The 18,530-nt window shown below is 35.8% G+C and overlaps 2 protein-coding genes across 2 annotated transcripts; both read left to right on the forward strand.

The window, feature by feature from the left end:
• Positions 1 to 9,284: 9,284 nt before the first annotated feature.
• LOC116906953 (olfactory receptor 143-like) lies at positions 9,285 to 10,226 on the forward strand. The gene has a single exon (XM_032909874.1). The coding sequence runs from the start codon at positions 9,285 to 9,287 to the stop codon at positions 10,224 to 10,226; it is 942 nt and encodes a 313-aa protein (XP_032765765.1).
• Positions 10,227 to 17,012: 6,786 nt separating this feature from the next.
• On the forward strand, positions 17,013 to 17,954 carry LOC116906952 (olfactory receptor 143-like). Its single transcript, XM_032909873.1, has one exon. It carries the CDS (start codon positions 17,013 to 17,015, stop codon positions 17,952 to 17,954), a length of 942 nt encoding a protein of 313 aa, XP_032765764.1.
• Positions 17,955 to 18,530: the final 576 nt, after the last annotated feature.

The raw sequence follows: 18,530 nt of genomic DNA on the forward strand, positions 1-18,530 counted from the left end.
TGGGATATATAAAAATAGGGATTATTACAGAGTTTAGATTTTCTATAAGATATGGACTACTGCAGAGATTAGAGTTGTAGAAGAAGTTACATGATTATTAAAGGAGCTTATGTATAGGAATTTGAAATACAAATAAATCTATGCACACTTTTCTACTAGAGACTCATATTTAAGTGTCACAAGCCTGGTAAACATCAAAATGATACTCCATGTTTTCTTTTCTGTTAATGGTGTTTATTTCTGGTATGGTGGGACTGAGAAATTTGGTCAAATCTTCCTAGTGAGGCATGTCATTATTCCCAAAGTTACAAATATGTTTTAAGAAGTGTAAATCGTGTTTATCTTTACTTGAACAGAAATTATTTTTTCAGGAAATATACAAATAGAAAGTTATATTCTGTCACATTTTTTGAATGTGTCTGCTGGGTCTGGAAGATGCATCATTACTGTTCATCACAACCATGAGTGAGTTATGGGCTGATACTTCTCAGTTAATGTTGTGAGTTCTCCTAAAAAAAAATAATAAAGTCCATTTACTCCAGATGGCAAATCAAAGAAATAATATGGTAGAGGTACGACTTGGTGAAATGATGCTATTTTCGGAGTCACAATATAGGTCTAGACAAGAAGTTACTGGCAGGAGTATGGGATTCATAGACAGGTGCCTCAATGAAGAGGCCACAGAACCATGTTTTATGAAGGCTGCCCCACTGAGGCTCTCTGTCTAAATTCTAGTCAGGTCTCTACCTCCTTCTTTCTTCCAAAACCTGTTTAGTGCTAATATGCTCTTGGGACACTGCCTCATCAATATGGTGACTTTTGCAAGCTTCCAGAGAATTATGAGCATTTATCATGAAGCAATGCTTTTGAGGCTACATCTACAAAATACTGAATATTTCCAGTTTATGGTACAGAAATTTTTCTTTTTTTTTGTTTTGTTTTTTTTTTTTTTTTTTCTTTTTTTTTTGTTTTTTTTTTTTTTTTTTCGGAGCTGGGGACCAACCTGGGGCCTAGCGCTTCCTAGGCAAGCGCTCTACCACTGAGCTAAATCCCCAACCCCGGTACAGAAATTTCTTAACTGCAATTTTTACATTGATATACAAGGGAATCAAAGAGATTTTGTTTTAAATATGTGCTTAGAGAAAAAGTCTGTTAAAGACTTTAAATCAACCTAATTTTTTTCTTTATTGAATTGTTTTATTTACATTTCAGATGTTATTCCCTTTCCTGGTTTCCTGGACATAAGCCCCCTATACCATCCTTCTCCCCTTCTTCTGTAAGAGTGTTCCTTCCCCATCCACCCCCTTCCTTCCCCCCAACATTCTCCCACACTGGGGTCCAGCCTTGGCAGGACCAAGGGCTTCTCCTTCCATTGGTGCCCAACAAGGCCATCCTCTGCTACATATGCAGCTGGAACCGTGAGTTAGTCCATGAATAGTCTTTGGGTAGTGGTTTAGTCCCTGGGAAGTCTGGCTGGTTGGCATTGTTCTTCTTATGGGGTTGCAAGCTCGTTCAGCTCTTTGAATCCTTTCTCTAATTCCTCTAACAGTGATACCATTCTCAGTTCTATGGTTTGCTGCTAGCATTTACCTATATATTTGACATGTTCTGGTTGTGCTTCTCAGAACACATCTATATCAGGCTCCTGTCAGCATGGACTCCATAGCGTAATCAATCTTATCTAGTTTTGGTGGCTGTAGATATACAGGCGGTATATCCATGTGGGGCATGTTCTGAATGGCCATTCCTTCAGTCTCTGCTCCAAACTTTGCCTTTATATCCCTTCTATGAATATGTTTGTTTCCCATTTTAAAAAGGAATGAAGCATCTACACTTTGGTCATCCTTCTTCTTGAGCTTCATGTGATCTGTGGATTGCATGTTGGGTAATTCAAGCTTTTGGGCTCAGTGCCTACATACCATGTGTGTTTTGCTGTAATTGGGTTACCTAACACAGGACAAGATTATCTAGTTCAATCCATTTGCCTATGAGTTTCATGAAGTCATTGTTTTTGATAGCTGAACAGTACACCACTGTGTAGATGTACCACATTTTCTGATTCCATTCCTCTGTTGAAGGCCATCTCAGTTCTTTCCAGATTCTGACTATTATAAATCAGGCTGCTATGAAAATAGTGGAGCATATGTCTTTGTTGTATATTGGAGCATCTTTTGGTTATATTCCCAGGAGTGGTATAGCTGGGTCCTATGTCCAATTTTCTGAGGACCCTCCAGACTGATTTCCAGAGTGGTTGTACTAGTTTGCAATCCCACAACAATGGAGGAATGTTCCTCTTTCTCTACATCCTTGCCAGCATCTGTTGTTACCTAGGTTTTTTAATCTTAGCCATTCTGACTGGTATGAGGTAGAATCTCAGCATTGTTTTGATTTGCATTTTCCTGATGACTAAGGATGGTGAACATTTCTTTAGCTACCTCTCAGCCATTTTCTATTCCTCAGATAAGAATTCTTTGTTTAGCTCTATACCCCATTTTTAATAGGGTTATTTGGCTATCTGGAGTCTAACGTTTTGAATTTTATGTATAATTTAGACATTAGCCCTCTATCAGATGTAGGATTGGTAAAGATCTTTTCCCAATCTGTTGGATGCCCTTTTGTCCTAATGACAGTGTCTTTTGCTTTACAAAAGCTTTGCTGTTTTATGAGGTCCCATTTGTTGATTCTTGATCTTAGTGCATGAGCCATTGTTTTGTTTAGGAAATTTTCCCCAATGCCCATGTGTTCAAAACTCTTCCCCATTTTTTCTTCTATTAGTTTGAGTGTATCTGGTTTAATGTGGAGATCCTTGATCCACTTGGATTTAAGCTTTCTGGGTCTTCAATTCTATTCCACTGATCTATCTGCCTGTCTCTGTACCAATACCATACAGTTTTTTATCACTATTACTCTTTAATACAGCTTGAAGTCAGGGATGGTGATTCCCCCAGACATTCTTTTATCATTGAGGATAAATTTTGCTATCCTGTGTTTTTTGATATTCCAAATGAGTTTGCAAATTGCTTTTTCTAACCCCATGAAGAATTGTGTTGGAATTTTGATGGTGATTTCATGGAGTCTGTAGATTGTCTTTGGCAAAATGGCCATCTTTACCATATTAGTATTGCCAATCCATGAGCAGGGGAAGTCTTTCCATCTTCTGAGATCTTCTTCAATTTTTTTCTTCAGAGACTTGAAGTTCTTGTCATACAGATCTTTTACTTTTTTCATTAGAGTTGTACCGAGGGATTTTATGTTATTTGGGACTACTGTAAAGGGTGTCATTTCCCTTATTTCTTACTCAGCCTGTTTATCCTGTGAGTAGAGGAAGGATACTGATTTATTTGAGTCAATGTTATGCCTAGCCACTTTGCTGGAATTGTTTATCAGGCATAGTAGTTCTATGGTTGAACTTTTGAGGTCACTTAAGTATACTATCGTATCATCTGCAAATAGTAATATTTTGACTTCTTCTTTTCCAATTTGTATCATTTTGGCCTCCTTGAAGTAGGATCTGATGTTATTTTTTAATTTCCTCAGATTCTATTTTTATGTCTCCCTTTTCATTTCTGATTTTGTTAACTTGCATACACTCTCCATGCCTTCTGAATAGTCTGGCTAAGGATTTATCTATCTTGTTGATTTTCTGAATGAACGAGCTCCTACTTTTGTTGATTCTTTGAATAGTCCTTTTTGTTTCTACTTGATTGATTTCAGCCCTGACTTTGATTATTTCCTGCCTTCTAATCCTCCTGGGTGAATGTGCTTCCTTTTATTTTAGAGCTTTTAAGTGTGCTGTCAAACTGCTAATGTATTCTCTCTCCTATTTCTTTTTAGAGGCACTCAGGGCTATGAGTTTTCCTCTTAGCACTGCTTTCATTGTATCCCATAAATTTGAGTATGTGGGGCCTTCCTTTTCATTACAGTCCAAAAAATCTTTAATTTCTTTCTTCATTTCTTCCTTGACCAAGTTATCATTGAGTAGAGTGTTGTTCAACTTCCATGTGTATTTATCCTTTTGGTTGTTATTGAAGACAGCCTTAGTCCATGGTGATCTGATAGGATGCAAAGAATTACTTCAATATTCTGGTATCTATTGAGGCCTGTTATGTGAATGAGTATATGGTCAAATTTGGAAACTTTACAATGAGGTGCAGAGGAAAATGTATATTCTTTTGTTTTAGGATAAAATGTTTAATAGATAAAATAGATATTTATCTACTAAATCTATTTGGTTCATGACTTCTCTTAGTCTGTCTAAGTCTCTGTTTAATTGCTGTTTCCATGATCTGTCCATTGATGAGAGTTGTGTGTTGAAATCTCCTGCTATTATTGTGTGACATGAAATATGTGCTTTGCGCTTTAGTAGGATTTGTTTTATGAATGTGAGCGCCCTTGCATTTGGAGCACAGATATTTAGGATTGAAAGCTCCTCTTGGTGGATTTTTACTTTAATGGATATTAAGTGTCCTTCCTTATATTTTTTGGTAACTTTTGTTTGGAAGTCAATTTTGTTTGATATTAAAATGGCTACTCCAGCTTGATTCTTTGGACCAATGCTTGGAAAATTTTTTTCTAGCCTTTTACTCAGAGGTAGTATCACTCTTTGTCTCTGAGGTGTGTTTCTTGTATGCAGCAAAATTCTGGGTCCTTTTTACGTATCCAGTCTGTTAGTCTATGACTTTTTATTGGAGAATTGAGTGCATTGGTTTAAATCTACCTTATTTAAATGATTTGTATCAGAGAGCTATACATTGGAATTTAGTTAATATTGAGTAAGTTATTACAATGCTTTCTGTATTATTAGGGAGTTTTTACTTGATTGCTCACATGGAAAAGTAAGAAAAACACAATATTTTTTCAGAGTGTTTTTGAGACATCTCTCTTCTGTACATTTAGGGACTGTAACCCATGTAATACCATCTTTGTATACATTGATGCAGACAACATTAATAAATTTGAGTTCAGTGTAATGGAAAGAGAAGTATTTACTTCCTATGTTTAAATAAGCATTTGTACTAGTTAGGATTCTCTGTGTAGTCATGGATATCCTGGAACTCACTCATTACAACAGTCTAGTCTTAAACTCAGAGGTTCTGCCTTCCATGCGCTGGGATTAAAAGCGCCTGCCATTACCATCTTGTATCAAGGATTTCAAGGATTTTTAAGGTCTCTCTCTCTCTCTCTCTCTCTCTCTCTCTCTCGCTCTCGCTCTCTCGCTCTCGCTTTCGCTCTCGCTCTCGCTCTCTATCTCTTCATACATACACATGCACATATACACATATATATATACATGCATGTGTAATGTACATATACATACAAAGATACATACATACACATACATACATACATACATACACATATACATATATACTGTGAACTAGCTTATCCAAGAATGATAGCCTATGATCAGAATGTCCAAGGATCCGGTAAACATGTATTCCTTGAGGCTGGATGTCCCAGCTGGTCTTAAGCATATGCTGGAATTCCCGGAAGAAGGCTCTAATGCCAGTGAAGGAATGGGCTTGCTAATGCATGTAGGAAGAAGCAAACAGAAAAAGAGAGTGTCCCTCTTCCTTATCCTTTAGATAGGCATCCAGCAGAAAATGTGGCACAGATGAGAGGTGAATTGAATGTGTGTTTTCGTATATCAGTGAACTGGGTTAGATGGGGATCATCCTACTTCAAATTGTCTATTAAGCAAAAAAATTCTTCACAGATATACCCAAGATGTGCCCAAGCAGTTTTAAGGTTTCTGATACTTCAGATCAGACAAATTGACAAGCAAAAATCTTTCTACCATCTTTAGGTGCTTTTTGACATACCGGGTAGTATAAAAAGTCTACATAAACAACTTTCAAACATATAATCTTGATGATGTTCCTTATTTGCTTATATTATTTTTCTGCCTTTCTTTTTGGCCTTTATAATGTTAATGTGGCCTGAGAAATGACTTGGTAGGTAATGTGTCTTGCCACATAGTTGAAAGAGATTGTTTTTCACACATGCACCCTGGCTTGTTTTTGCATGAGCACAAACTCACTCACATACACAGTATAAAAAAAAAATGGAAATAGTATGAACAAGAACTTGGTGAAAAGAAAAACAGTTTTAGATAAGGGGGAAAACTATCACTTTTATTCTGCCCTTAGATAATTACTAAACATCTTTCTTATTGTGGCATAAATCATTAAATAGGATATTTAATTGCAATTATTAATGAAACACTTTCTCTACTTGTCTGATATAAATATATCTGTCATATCAAATTTGGCATATTATTGTTATTAAACATGCAGGATATGATTATTAGTGAAATTTGTCCATAAATAATTTTGTCTGTCCATTTCTACTGCAATAAATAAACTTTAAATGATTATTTTCCTTTCCGTATGTGCTTGGGATTGGAGAAGTGCCAATGTCACACACCTATCTAATTAATTAATGGCAGTTGATGGCCATTGAAGGGAAAACATATGCTTTCTTTAAGACATGGCCACTGATAGGTTACTAATGTCCTAGTGGATACCCAATATACTCATATACATATGAGCAGTATTAAGTGGACTCAGGAATCATTAATAACAATAAAAGTACATAAATAAAAATACATAAGACTGGAAGAAAGATGAAGTTGAAGTATTAAGTGTATTTGAAGAGCAATACTAGTGGATTGATATCATTGATACACATTGTACAAATGAATAAAACTTTCATAGGATAAATATTATTTTACAACAGAATTTTGGGATTAAAACAAAACAAAGAAATGATGCAAAATACTTTAAGTAAAATTAAGTGTTTGGAGTAACCATTCGTGTCATTTAAAACTTCAAAGAATTGCAAGAAGAATAAGAACTTGAAAAATAGAACAAGAATATATTAGTAATCATCTATTAAAATGATTAACATAAGAAACCATGACAAATATGAAAAGAATAGAACACTAAAAATATTAGAAATTTCACACATTTCTCAGGGAGATATGAATGATGCAAACAATTGGTGGAGAATTTGTCAGTGCCTTACAGAAGTAAGCAGTGTTATATCTCAATCTATCTGCTCCTTGATATTCATTCTTAACTAATTTGAAAACAGAATGTTATTGTTGACACAAATTTGTTCACTCTCCCAGTGTTCTTCATTCAATCTAGTTACCATGTCAAAACATACTTCAGAGTCTCACTTTCTGTTCTCTATTGATGTCAATAACACATTTGAAAATGCCTGAGACATTTTATTGGCTCTGACTGACATGTGAGGGTGGTGGGGAGGAGAGACTCACATGACATAAGGAGCAAAGCTTGCTGTTTATTCTTTCTACACAGGTTAACAGCTGCACAATAAAAGTGTGCTTCACTCAAATGGGACCAGGTAGAACACATTGATGAAACTTAACAAGAATATAAAACAGGATAAGGGAACAAACATTTACCAGTGTCTTTTATTATGTTCAATATATTTTTTACACACATTTTGTGTATCATATTCATAACAGTGGTGAGATATCACTTGCATTTTGTTTAATACTTTTATTATTGTTTTTTACGTAATTAGCTCTAACAGACTTCTATAAGCAATAACTTTACCATTGGTTCAAAACTCAAGCCCCAACCCATTTTTTTCTATTTCATAGGCAGGCACAAAATATTCAGATGTAACTATATTTAAAGAGAAGTCAAGGAAATCTACACTTTCATAAATAGGAAGTGGAGGAGTGAGTGTAAACTCAGGCTTATTTGAGAGACTGTTCCTGCTCTTTCAGAGACTTTGTAGAACTCCTTTGTATAATGTTAAACCAGTGATCTGGTGTGTATTATTGCAATCAGAGGTGCCCGAGGGAAGCTATGAATGATTGATGAGGATGCCCTGCGACACTCTTCTTATGCAGTTTTACAAAGTGTAATGACTGTTCCTAATTGTCAACTTGACAATATCTGGAATGAACTACAATCCAGAATTGGAAGGCTCGCCTGGGATCCAGATCTTGAACTTGGGAGATACAAGTTTCTGACTTAGATCTTGGCATGGAGATCTTGAGCCATAATGGCTGTGAATCTCAGGAGACTAAGGCAAGAAGACCTTTGAGTTCAAGGTCAGCCTGGGACAAAACAAGTCCCAGATCCAGGCACGGTGGTACACACCTTCAATCTGGGCCACAGCTTCTGCTGGAGACCTATTTAAGGACATTAGAAGAAGGAAGATTTGCTGTTCTTCACGTGCTTGCATTTACTTGCAAGCACATCTGTTAGAATCAACTAGCTTTGTGGGACTGAGGAACTATTAGATGCTTTGACGTCCCATTCACAGCTGACCATTTTTGGGGAGTTGGACAACAGAATGTAAGTCATCATAACAAATTCCCTTACTTTATAGCGACTATTCATAAGTGTTGTGACTCTAGAGAACTCTGACTAATATGCAAAGCACAGACAGAAAGAAAAAAGAGAAACACTCATAACTGACAAAGAGATTAGGTAACCCTGGTAGGAAATAAAATATTGACTAGTATTTCGAATCTCCAAAGATCCAGTGATAGTTATGTGGCACTGAATGCATGTACAATTTACTAATTAAGACTCAAGACACACATTCAAGAGGGAGGAAGGCATAAAGAATAGAATAATTTCCTGTGATCCTAATGAATTTTCTCAGAAACTGTGGCCTTGGAATAAATATTCCCATTTGACTGAGACAAAGCTTTAGAGACTTACATAAGATTGTTATTTACTTTGTATATGTGAAATGAAATTTGTCGAGAAAATTTCAAACAGAAATCCCCTGCGTACCTCTTCTGGTAATTCATAAATACATATGTGCTGATGTCTCTAACTTTTTTTTAATTACTGAATACTATGTCCTCTCAGTAGAGTAAGGAGAAAGGCTTTAAGAGATCCAGAGCACAAAGAAGCTCCAGGTGAACAAAGGTAAGCACAAAACTATCCTTCTTCTAATTATGTATCTTAAAACTGAAAGTTATGAAAATCATGAATGATGTGTAAATGTCCTTGTACATTGCTCCTTTCAGTTTTATTTGTTGGAAAGAATAAGCAATGGGATGGAATTATATTAAAAAATGCATGCTTTCTGGACATATACACACATTATTAGAAGGATAGAGAGAAATAAGGGCTCATCAGAATTGAAATGAATAGTTGGCGATCTTTGCACGGCCTACTATATGCCCCTTTGATTCAATCTTATAAGCCATTAGTTTTAGCTTATGCCTCTGGAGTCAAAGATGAGTTGCTTGGTAGTATAACTTTCTATTCTTACAGAGCCCATCCATGAAGCAAATGGCTACAGAAAATGACTCTTCAGTGTCTGAGTTTATTCTTATGGGACTGACGGACCAACCTGCACTTCAGTTGCCCCTGTTTGCTCTGTTTTTGATAAACTACACAGCCACCATGCTGGGAAACTTGAGCTTAATGAGTCTCATTTTCTTGAATTCAAACCTTCACACCCCGATGTACTTTTTCATCTTCAATTTGTCCTTCATTGATTTTTGTTACTCATTTGTCTTTACCCCCAAAATGCTGATGAAGTTTTTTTTAGAGAAGAACACCATCTCCTTCAAGGGATGCATGACTCAGCTCTTTTTCTTCTGCTTTTTTGTGAACTCTGAGAGTTATGTGTTGACAGCCATGGCTTATGATCGCTATGTGGCCATCTGTAAGCCTTTACTGTACAAGGCTATCATGCTACCTAGGATCTGTTGTCTTTTGATGTTTATGTCATATTTGATGGGGTTTGCTAGTGCCATGATCCTCACAGGCTTTATGTTTAGGCTCAACTTTTGCAGTAGCAACATCATCAACCACTACATGTGTGACATTTTCCCTCTCCTTCGGATCTCTTGCACGAACACCTATGTCAATGAACTTGTGAGCTCTGCTGTGGTGGGTACAGGTATCATTTTATGTAGCCTCCTTATCTTAATCTCTTATGCTCTGATCTTTTTCAATATTCTTCATATGTCTTCAGGTAAGGGTTGGTCCAAAGCCTTGGGCACTTGTGGATCCCACATCATCACTGCTAGCCTCTTTTTTGGATCTGGGCTGCTTGCTTATGTCAAGCCATCATCTGCTAAGACTGTGGGCCAGGGAAAATTTCTAACAGTGTTTTATACATTTCTGGTGCCCATGCTAAATCCTCTTATTTATAGTCTTCAGAACAAAGATGTCAAAATTGTGGTGAAGAAAACGTTGAAGAGAATCACAAGTTAATGGAACCAGTAGTGCTTCACAGAGCCATGTCCCCAGTGCGTTGCTGGGTCATATTCATTATCCTTCTTCTCTTTCTCTTCCTTATATTTCCACAAGGTCAACATCTTTTCTACTACATCATTTTTCTTCTCCTTATAAATTGTAAATATGTGTGTGCCTATTTTGGGACTTGTTATGCTTAGAATTATGCTAGTAATGCATTATGTAATCTCACACATATATTTCTTGCAATTCTAACATTTGGAAACTATTTCCTGATTTGATGGTCTTATGACATACAGATATATGTTGTAAAAGAAATGATGAGAAGATTGTAGGCCTGGCATACCTCACAAAATTTTAGGTAGTATCCAGTGTGTTTTTGAGAATGATTCATATTCTAGGCTTTTAGCTTCATAGCTGTGATAGAAGTCTGTAATTTATTGAAATAAGCTTTTATTTTTTTATAGATATTTGAGTGTTAGGCCTATTTCTCTGCTCAATATCGTAAATCATCAATTTTGATAATACATGTTAAAATCTAGGTTATTTTTTGTGCTACGTCAGATGCATTCTATATTGTAAAAATAAAAATAAAATGGATGAAGATACTTCTGAAAAACAGAACCTGCTTAATGCTTGGGGATATAATTATAGATGACTTTCTTTGTGTTTTCAATTAAAAAATTATTCCATAACAAATGTCTACTTCTCATTATCTATTCCTAAACTTTAAAAACCCTGTTTTATGTTACATCTTTACTTGAACAGAAATTTGTTCATTCATGTAATATACAAATAGAAATTTTCACTCCGTCATGCTTTTTGATTGTGTCTGCTGGGCAGAAGATTCATCACAACCATAAGTTAGTTATGGGCAGATGCTTCTCAATGAATGTTGTAAGTTCTCCTAGGAAAATAATAAAGTTCATTTATTCCAGATGTCAAACCAATGAAATAATATGGAACACGTCTGGCTTGGTGAAATAATGACTATTTTCTGGTTATTTACATAGAGCTAGACACGAAGTTACTTATAGGAGTATGGGATTCACAGTCAGGTACCTCACTGAGGAAGCCACAGAAGCATGATATTTCCTCAAAGTGCCCAATTGAGGTGCTATGTCTAAATTCCAGTCAGCTCTCAGCATTCTACTTTCTCCCAGAATGTGTCCCATGCTAACGTGTTCTTGGGCACTGCCTTGTGAACATGGTGAGTTACACAAGCTTCCAGAGAATTATGAGCATTTTTCACGAAGCAGTGCTTCACTTTTAAGACTATATCGGCAAAAGTTTGGCTATGTCCTCTTTATGGCATAGTAAATTTTCAGCTGTGATTTTTATATTAATATGTGAAGAATTCCAAGAGATTTTGTTTTAAATGTGGGTTTAGATAAAAAGTCCTTTAAAAACTTTAATCAGCTTAATTTAATTTATTTGTAACAGAGAACTCAACATTTGAATTTATTTTAATGATGAATTATTACTACAATATTTTCTGCATTGTGAGAGTGTTTTTACCCAATTGCTCACATGGAAAGGTAAGAAATACATGGTAATTTTTTAGATTTTCTTTTTTGTATTTCTATCTTTTGTCCATTTATTAACTGTAACCAAATTAATACCATACTTTTATACATGTATATAGATATATATGGAATAATTTTTATGAAACATTAGTAAAACATGTTCTCAGTGGAAAATAAAGAGAAGTATTTACTTCCTAAGTACAAATAAGCTTTTGTACTTGTCAAGATTCTCTGTGTAGCCCTGACTGTCCTGGTACTCACTTGCTATAGTAGGCTGGCCTCAAACTCAGAGATCCTGCCTGCCTCTGCTTTCCATGTGCTGGGATTAGAGGTGTGTGCCATTACCTTCTTGTGTCATGGTTCTCTAGAGTAACATGACTTATAAAACAAATCTCTCTACCTCATTCACACAGACACAGACACACACACACACACACACACACACACACACACACACACACACACGTATTTGTCTTTCACCGATGGGGAATAGGAAAGACAGAAAAGAAGACGCACAGACAAAGTTTAGAAATGGGAGGACTGTCCAGTCAGTGCTACAGCAGTCCCAAGTTTTATTCTCTTAGGTGTTATAGACTTTACAGGAACGTGGGAAAAAAGTCACAAGCCAACAGAGACAGTAGCTGATATTCATTCAGTATCTGTACCTATCCAGAGACCCCTCTATTACTTCTTGTTCCTTCCTCCAAGATTAACAGAACATTCAGCTCCTCCCCTTGAACTTTAAGTGTACCACTTCTAATTGTTTCATGCGTCATAAGGCCAGGAAATCTGCCAGCAGACCTTGGCCTGACTTGACTGTGCCTGAGAGGCAGCCTTTCTCAGAAGCAGGCAATGTGACTCCCTACACACACCCATGCACACATGTTCCTCTTCCTCTTTTGTATAGATTTCCAGCAGAAAGAGTTGTCCAGATCAGAGCTGATTAAAGGTGTGTCTTCATATATCAATGAATTGGAGTTTAAGTGGTTCATTGTACTTGAAATGATTCATTAAGCAACAAAATTTCTCAATATGCACATACATACCACATATACACATACATACATACATACATACATACATACATACATACATAGACACACACTGCAGACAAGTTTATCCAACAATGGCAACCTATGTTCAGAAATTCCAAGAATCCAGTAGTTAATAAGTTCATGAAACAAGATGTCTCAGTTGGTTTTAAGTATATATGGAATTCCCAGAAGTAGGGTGTAAGGCCAATGAAGGAATGGATTTGCTAGTGAGGGCAGAAGCAAGCAAACAAAAAGAAAAAGCATTCCCCTTTTGTATAGATTTCCAGCAAATAGAGTTGCCCAGATGAGAGCTGATTAAAGGCATGTCTTCGTATATTAATGAGTTGGAATTTAAGTGGATCATTGTACTTGAAATGATTCATTAAGCAACAAAATTTCTCAACAGCTGTACCCACGCACTCTTGAGATTTTAGATATTTCACATGTGGTCATATGGACAACCAACAATAGACATTACAGGACTGAAGGTTAAGGAAAGAAATAGATGTATAACAAAAAAAGCCTTATGTTAGATAATTTAAGCCATTATATCCATAATAACCAGTCAACATCATGTCCCTGAGTTCATGAATTCTTGACGCCATCTTTCCACCATCTTTAGGTGCTTTTCAACATAGGACTAGGTAGTGTAGAAAGACATAAGCAACTTTCAAACATATTATCTTGATGATGTTTCTTACTTGTCTATATTATTTTCCTGCTTGTCTATTTTACATTTACAATGTTAATGCGGCCTGAGAAATGACTTGGTAGGTAATATGAAAGAGACATCTCACTTCTACAAGTTGTTCTTGTTTTTCACACATGCACTATGGCTTGTTTTTGCATGAATGCAAACTTACCCCCATCCACAGTATAAAAAATGTGGAAAATGATAGGAACAAGAACTAAGTGACATTAAAAACTCTTTTAGGTCAGGGGAAAACCTATCAGTTTTACTCTGCCCTCAGATAACTACTATACATCTTTCTTTTTGTGCATAAATCATTAACTAGGATATTTAATTAAAAGTATTAACAACACTCTTTCACTACTGGTCTGAAAATAAATTTTAGTGAACTGCACTTTATATCTCTGATATTAAATTTGGTATACTCTTGTGATTAAATATGCAGGATATGGTTTAGTAGTGAAATTTGTCCATAAATAATTTTGTTTGCTAATTTTTACTATAACAAATACAATTTAAATGATTATTTTCATTTCTTTGTGTTTGGAATGGAAGGAGTGCACCTGATATCACATGCCTATCTGATGAATTATTGGCCGTTGATGGCTGTTGAAGGGAAAATGTGTACTTTTCTTTAGGAGTGGCCACCCAGTTGCTTCCTAATGCCCTAGTGATATCTCCACATATATGAACAACATTAAGTGGACTCAGGGGTTTTTAATTGCAACTAAAAGTACATGAATAAAAGGACATAAAACTGGAAGGAAGATGAGTTGGAATATTAAGTATATTTCGAGAAAAGTAGTAGCAGTTTAATATAGTACATATTGTATAAATGAATGAAACTTTCATAGGATAAAATGTTAGTTTAAAAACGAACTTGGATATAAAAGAAGAAAAAGAAAAGATGCAAAATATTTTCAATAAAATTCAGCTTTGGGAATTACCTTTCATGGTATTTAAAATTTACTTGTAAGTATTCAAAGAATTACAAAAAGAATAAGAACTTGCCAGAACATGTCAAATACAGGGGCGAATGCTAGCAGCAAACCACTGAACTGAGGACGGGATCCCTGTTGGAGGAATTAGAGAAAGGACTGAAAGAGGTGAAGGGGCTTGCAACCCCATAAGAACAACAATGCCAACCAATCAGAGCTTCCAGGGACAAAAACACTACCCAAAGACTATACATAAACTGACCCTGGCCTCCAACTGCATAGGTAGCAGTGAATAGCCTTGTTGGGGCACCAGTGAAAGGGGAAACTCTTGGTCCTGCCAAGGTTGGACCCCCACTGTAGGTGATTGTTGGGGAGGCGGTAAGGTGGGTTGAATGGGGAGGGGAACACCCTTACAGAAGGGGAAAGGAAGGGGCTAGGGGTCTGATGGACAGGAAACCGGAAAAGGGAATAACATTTGAAATGTAAATAAGAAATACCCAATTTAATAAAAATGGAAAAAATATTATGAGCATTTTTAGTATCACTGATAGTGTTAGACTGTTCAGATTCTGTTTCATTGTATAGGAAACTGGGAAAGGGAATAACACTCAAAATGTATATAAGAAATACTCAAGTTAATAAAAAAATAATAAATAATAAAAAAAAGTAAGAGAAAAGGTTAATAGTAGGTATGTAAGAAAAATAGACAAATACATTAACACATTTTGAAAAAGCATTCCAGTCAAAAAAGGGTAGTACACACCTTTAATCTCAGCACTCCACAAGTAGAGGTAGGGAACATATCTCTGTGACTTCCAGGACAACCAAAGCTTTACAGAGACAATCTGTCTCAAAACAAAACAAAACAAAACAGAACAAAAACAAAAACAAAAACAAAAAACAACAACCACAAAGAAAAATAGAACAAGATTTTAATAATCATCCACTAAATGATTAAAATTAAAAACTGACAAATACGAATATTGCAAATAATAGAACACTTAAAAAATATTAGAAAATTTCACTCATTTCTTAAGGAAATGTGAATGATGCAAGTAATTGGTGGAGAATGTGTTAATTTCTTGTAGAAATAGGGAGTGTTATGTCTCAATCTATCTTCTCCTTGATATTCATTCTTCTCTAATTTGAAAACACAGATTGTTATTGTTGACACTCATTTGTTCACTCTTCCAGTATTCCTTTTTCAATGTAATTTCCATGTCAAAACATTATATTTCAGAATCTTACTTTCTGGTTTCCAGAGGTATCCATAGCACATTTCACAATCTCTAAAGACACTTGATTGGGTTGAACTGACATTTGTGGGAGATGGGAAGGAGAGGCTGGGATTGAATAAGGAGCCAAGCTCACTACTTATTCTTTTCTACACAGGGCACCAGCACTACAATAAAAGTGTATTTCACTCAGTTGTGACCTGGTGAGAACTTTGATGTATTGAACAAGAAGACTATGAGGCATGATAGGGAGCAAACATTTACCCATTTTCTGAAATATACATTTTTAACACATTATGTGCATCAACGTCATAACAGCTATGAGATATCATTGCATTTTGTTTAATAATTGTATTATTGGCTTTACATAATTAGCTCTAACAGACTTCTATAAGCAAGAATTTTATAATACCATTGGTCCAGAACTCAAGTCCCTTCCCCCCTATTTCATAGGCTTGCAGAAAATATGCAGCTATAGTTATATATAATCAAGGGTCAGGCAATCTACACTTTTAGAGTTAGGAGGTGGAATAGCAAGTAAAAATTCAAGCTGATTTGAGGGACTGTTCCTATCCTTTCAAAGGCTTTGTAGAACTTTTTTGTATGGTGTTAAACCTTTGGTTGGATGTTTATTACTGCAATCAGAATGGTATGAATGGCAGATGAGAATGTTCCTGAATACTCTTCTTATGGAGTTTTACAATGCATACAGGAAAAGCACAAAGAGGAACACTCTTAACTCTGTCAAAGGGATTAGGTTACCCTGGTGGGAAGTAACAAATTGACTAGAACTTTGAATCTCCAAAGATCCAACGTTAGTTCTGTGGCACTGAATGCAAGCACAAGTTACTAATTAAGACTCTCCAGGCACACATCCAATAGGGAGGAAATCATAAAGAAGAGAATAATTTCCTGTGATTCTAATGAATTTTCTCAGAAACATTGGCCTTGAAATAGATATTCTCATTTGACTGAGGCAACGCTTTAGAGACTTACATAAGATGGGTATTTATTTTGTATATGTGAAACGAAATTTGTCGAGAAAACTTCAAACAGAAATTCCCTGTGTACCTCTTCTGAGAATTCATAAATACATTTGTCCTGATGTCTATAACTTTTTTTTTCATTATTGAGTGCTTGGTCCTCTCAGTACAGCAAGGAGAACGTCTCTAAGAGATCCAGATCACAAAGAATCCCCAGGTGAAAAAAAGGTAAGCACAAATCTGTCCTTGTCCCGACTATGTATCTTGAAACTGAAAGTGATGAAAATTATGAATGCCCTTTGTTACAAACTTATAAGCCACTAATTTTAGCTTATGCCCCTGGAGCCAAAGATGAATTGCTTGGTAGTATGACTTTCTATTCTTACAGAGGCCATCCATGAAGAAAATGGCTACAGAAAATGACTCTTCAGTGTCTGGGTTTATTCTTATGGGACTGACAGACCAACCTGGACTTCAGTTGCCCCTCTTTTTCCTGTTCTTGCTGAACCATACAGCTATAGTGGTGGGTAATTTGAGCTTAATGAGTCTTATCATCTTAAATGCAAATCTCCACACTCCTATGTACTTTTTCCTTTTCAACCTGTCCTTCATTGATTTTTGTTATTCATTTGTTTTTACTCCCAAAATGCTGATGAGTTTTGTTTCAGAGAAGAATATTATCCCTTTTTCAGGATGCATGACTCAGCTGTTTTTCTTCTGTTTTTTTGCCCATTCTGAGAGTTATGTGCTGACAGTCATGGCTTATGATCGCTATGTGGCCATCTGTAAGCCTTTACTGTACAAGGCTATCATGTTACCCAAGATCTGTTGTTTGCTGATGTTTGTATCATATTTGATAGGGTTTTCTAGTGCCACGGTCCTTGCTGGCTTAATGATTAGGCTTAACTTTTGTAATAACAAAATCATCAATCACTACATGTGTGACATCTTCCCTGTCCTTCGGATCTCTTGCAGTAAAACCTATGTCAATGAGCTTGTGAGTACTGCTGTAGTGGGTACAGCTATCATTTTATGTAGTCTCATTATCTTGGTCTCATATGCTATGATCCTTTTCAATATCCTTCATATGTCATCAGGTAAGGGTTGGTCCAAAGCCTTGGGCACTTGTGGGTCTCATATTATAACTGTTAGTTTCTTCTATGGATCTGGGCTCCTTGCTTATGTCAAGCCATCATCTGCTGAAACTGTGGGCCAGGGGAAAATTTTCTCAGTCTTTTATACATTTTTGGTTCCCATGTTGAATCCTCTCATTTACAGCCTCAGGAACAAGGATGTCAAAGTTGCTGTGAAGAAAACCTTAAAGAGAATCACATGTTAATCAAAGCAGTTTAGCTGGTTCATTTCTTGTCTTTTATTCTTTATCCTTTTCCTCATATTTCTAGAAAATCAATATGATTACTCCAATATTGTATATTTCCTTCTTATCATGAATTGTAAATCTGTGTGACCTCTTTGGGACTTAAAACTCTCAGTTTCAAGATGGCCTTTATTATCTGTGTCAGACTATGAAGCTATTGTGGGAATAATCTCACATATGTATTATTTGTAATCCATTTCTTTCTCAGTTTTTGAAGTTACTTTAAAAGCTAGTCACTGATTTGAAAGTCATATTACCTAGAGATGTATTTTGAAATGATAAAGATGAGAAGATTCGTGAGAGAAGACTAGGTGTATCAAAACTACCACAATTTCAGGAATTATTTGGTGTCCTCTTTAGTGTGGTTCTTATTCTAGGCTTTTAGCTTCAAACCTATGATGGAAGTTTGCAATTCATTGGAATTAGGTTTAATTTTTAGAGTTATTTAAGTATGTATTAGGTCCACTTCTCTGTTAAATGTCTCAAATCCCTCGATTTGAATAAGATATTATCATAATTATGTTTCGTTATGAATTA

This window comes from Rattus rattus, chromosome 8, assembly GCF_011064425.1.
Source record: "Rattus rattus isolate New Zealand chromosome 8, Rrattus_CSIRO_v1, whole genome shotgun sequence".
NCBI classification, from domain to species: Eukaryota; Metazoa; Chordata; class Mammalia; order Rodentia; family Muridae; genus Rattus; species Rattus rattus.

Excerpts from the sequence above, each read along its gene's own strand:
- LOC116906953 (XM_032909874.1), top strand. The coding sequence starts at position 9,285 with ATGAAGCAAATGGCTACAGAAAATGACTCTTCAGTGTCTGAGTTTATT.
- LOC116906952 (XM_032909873.1), top strand. The coding sequence starts at position 17,013 with ATGAAGAAAATGGCTACAGAAAATGACTCTTCAGTGTCTGGGTTTATT.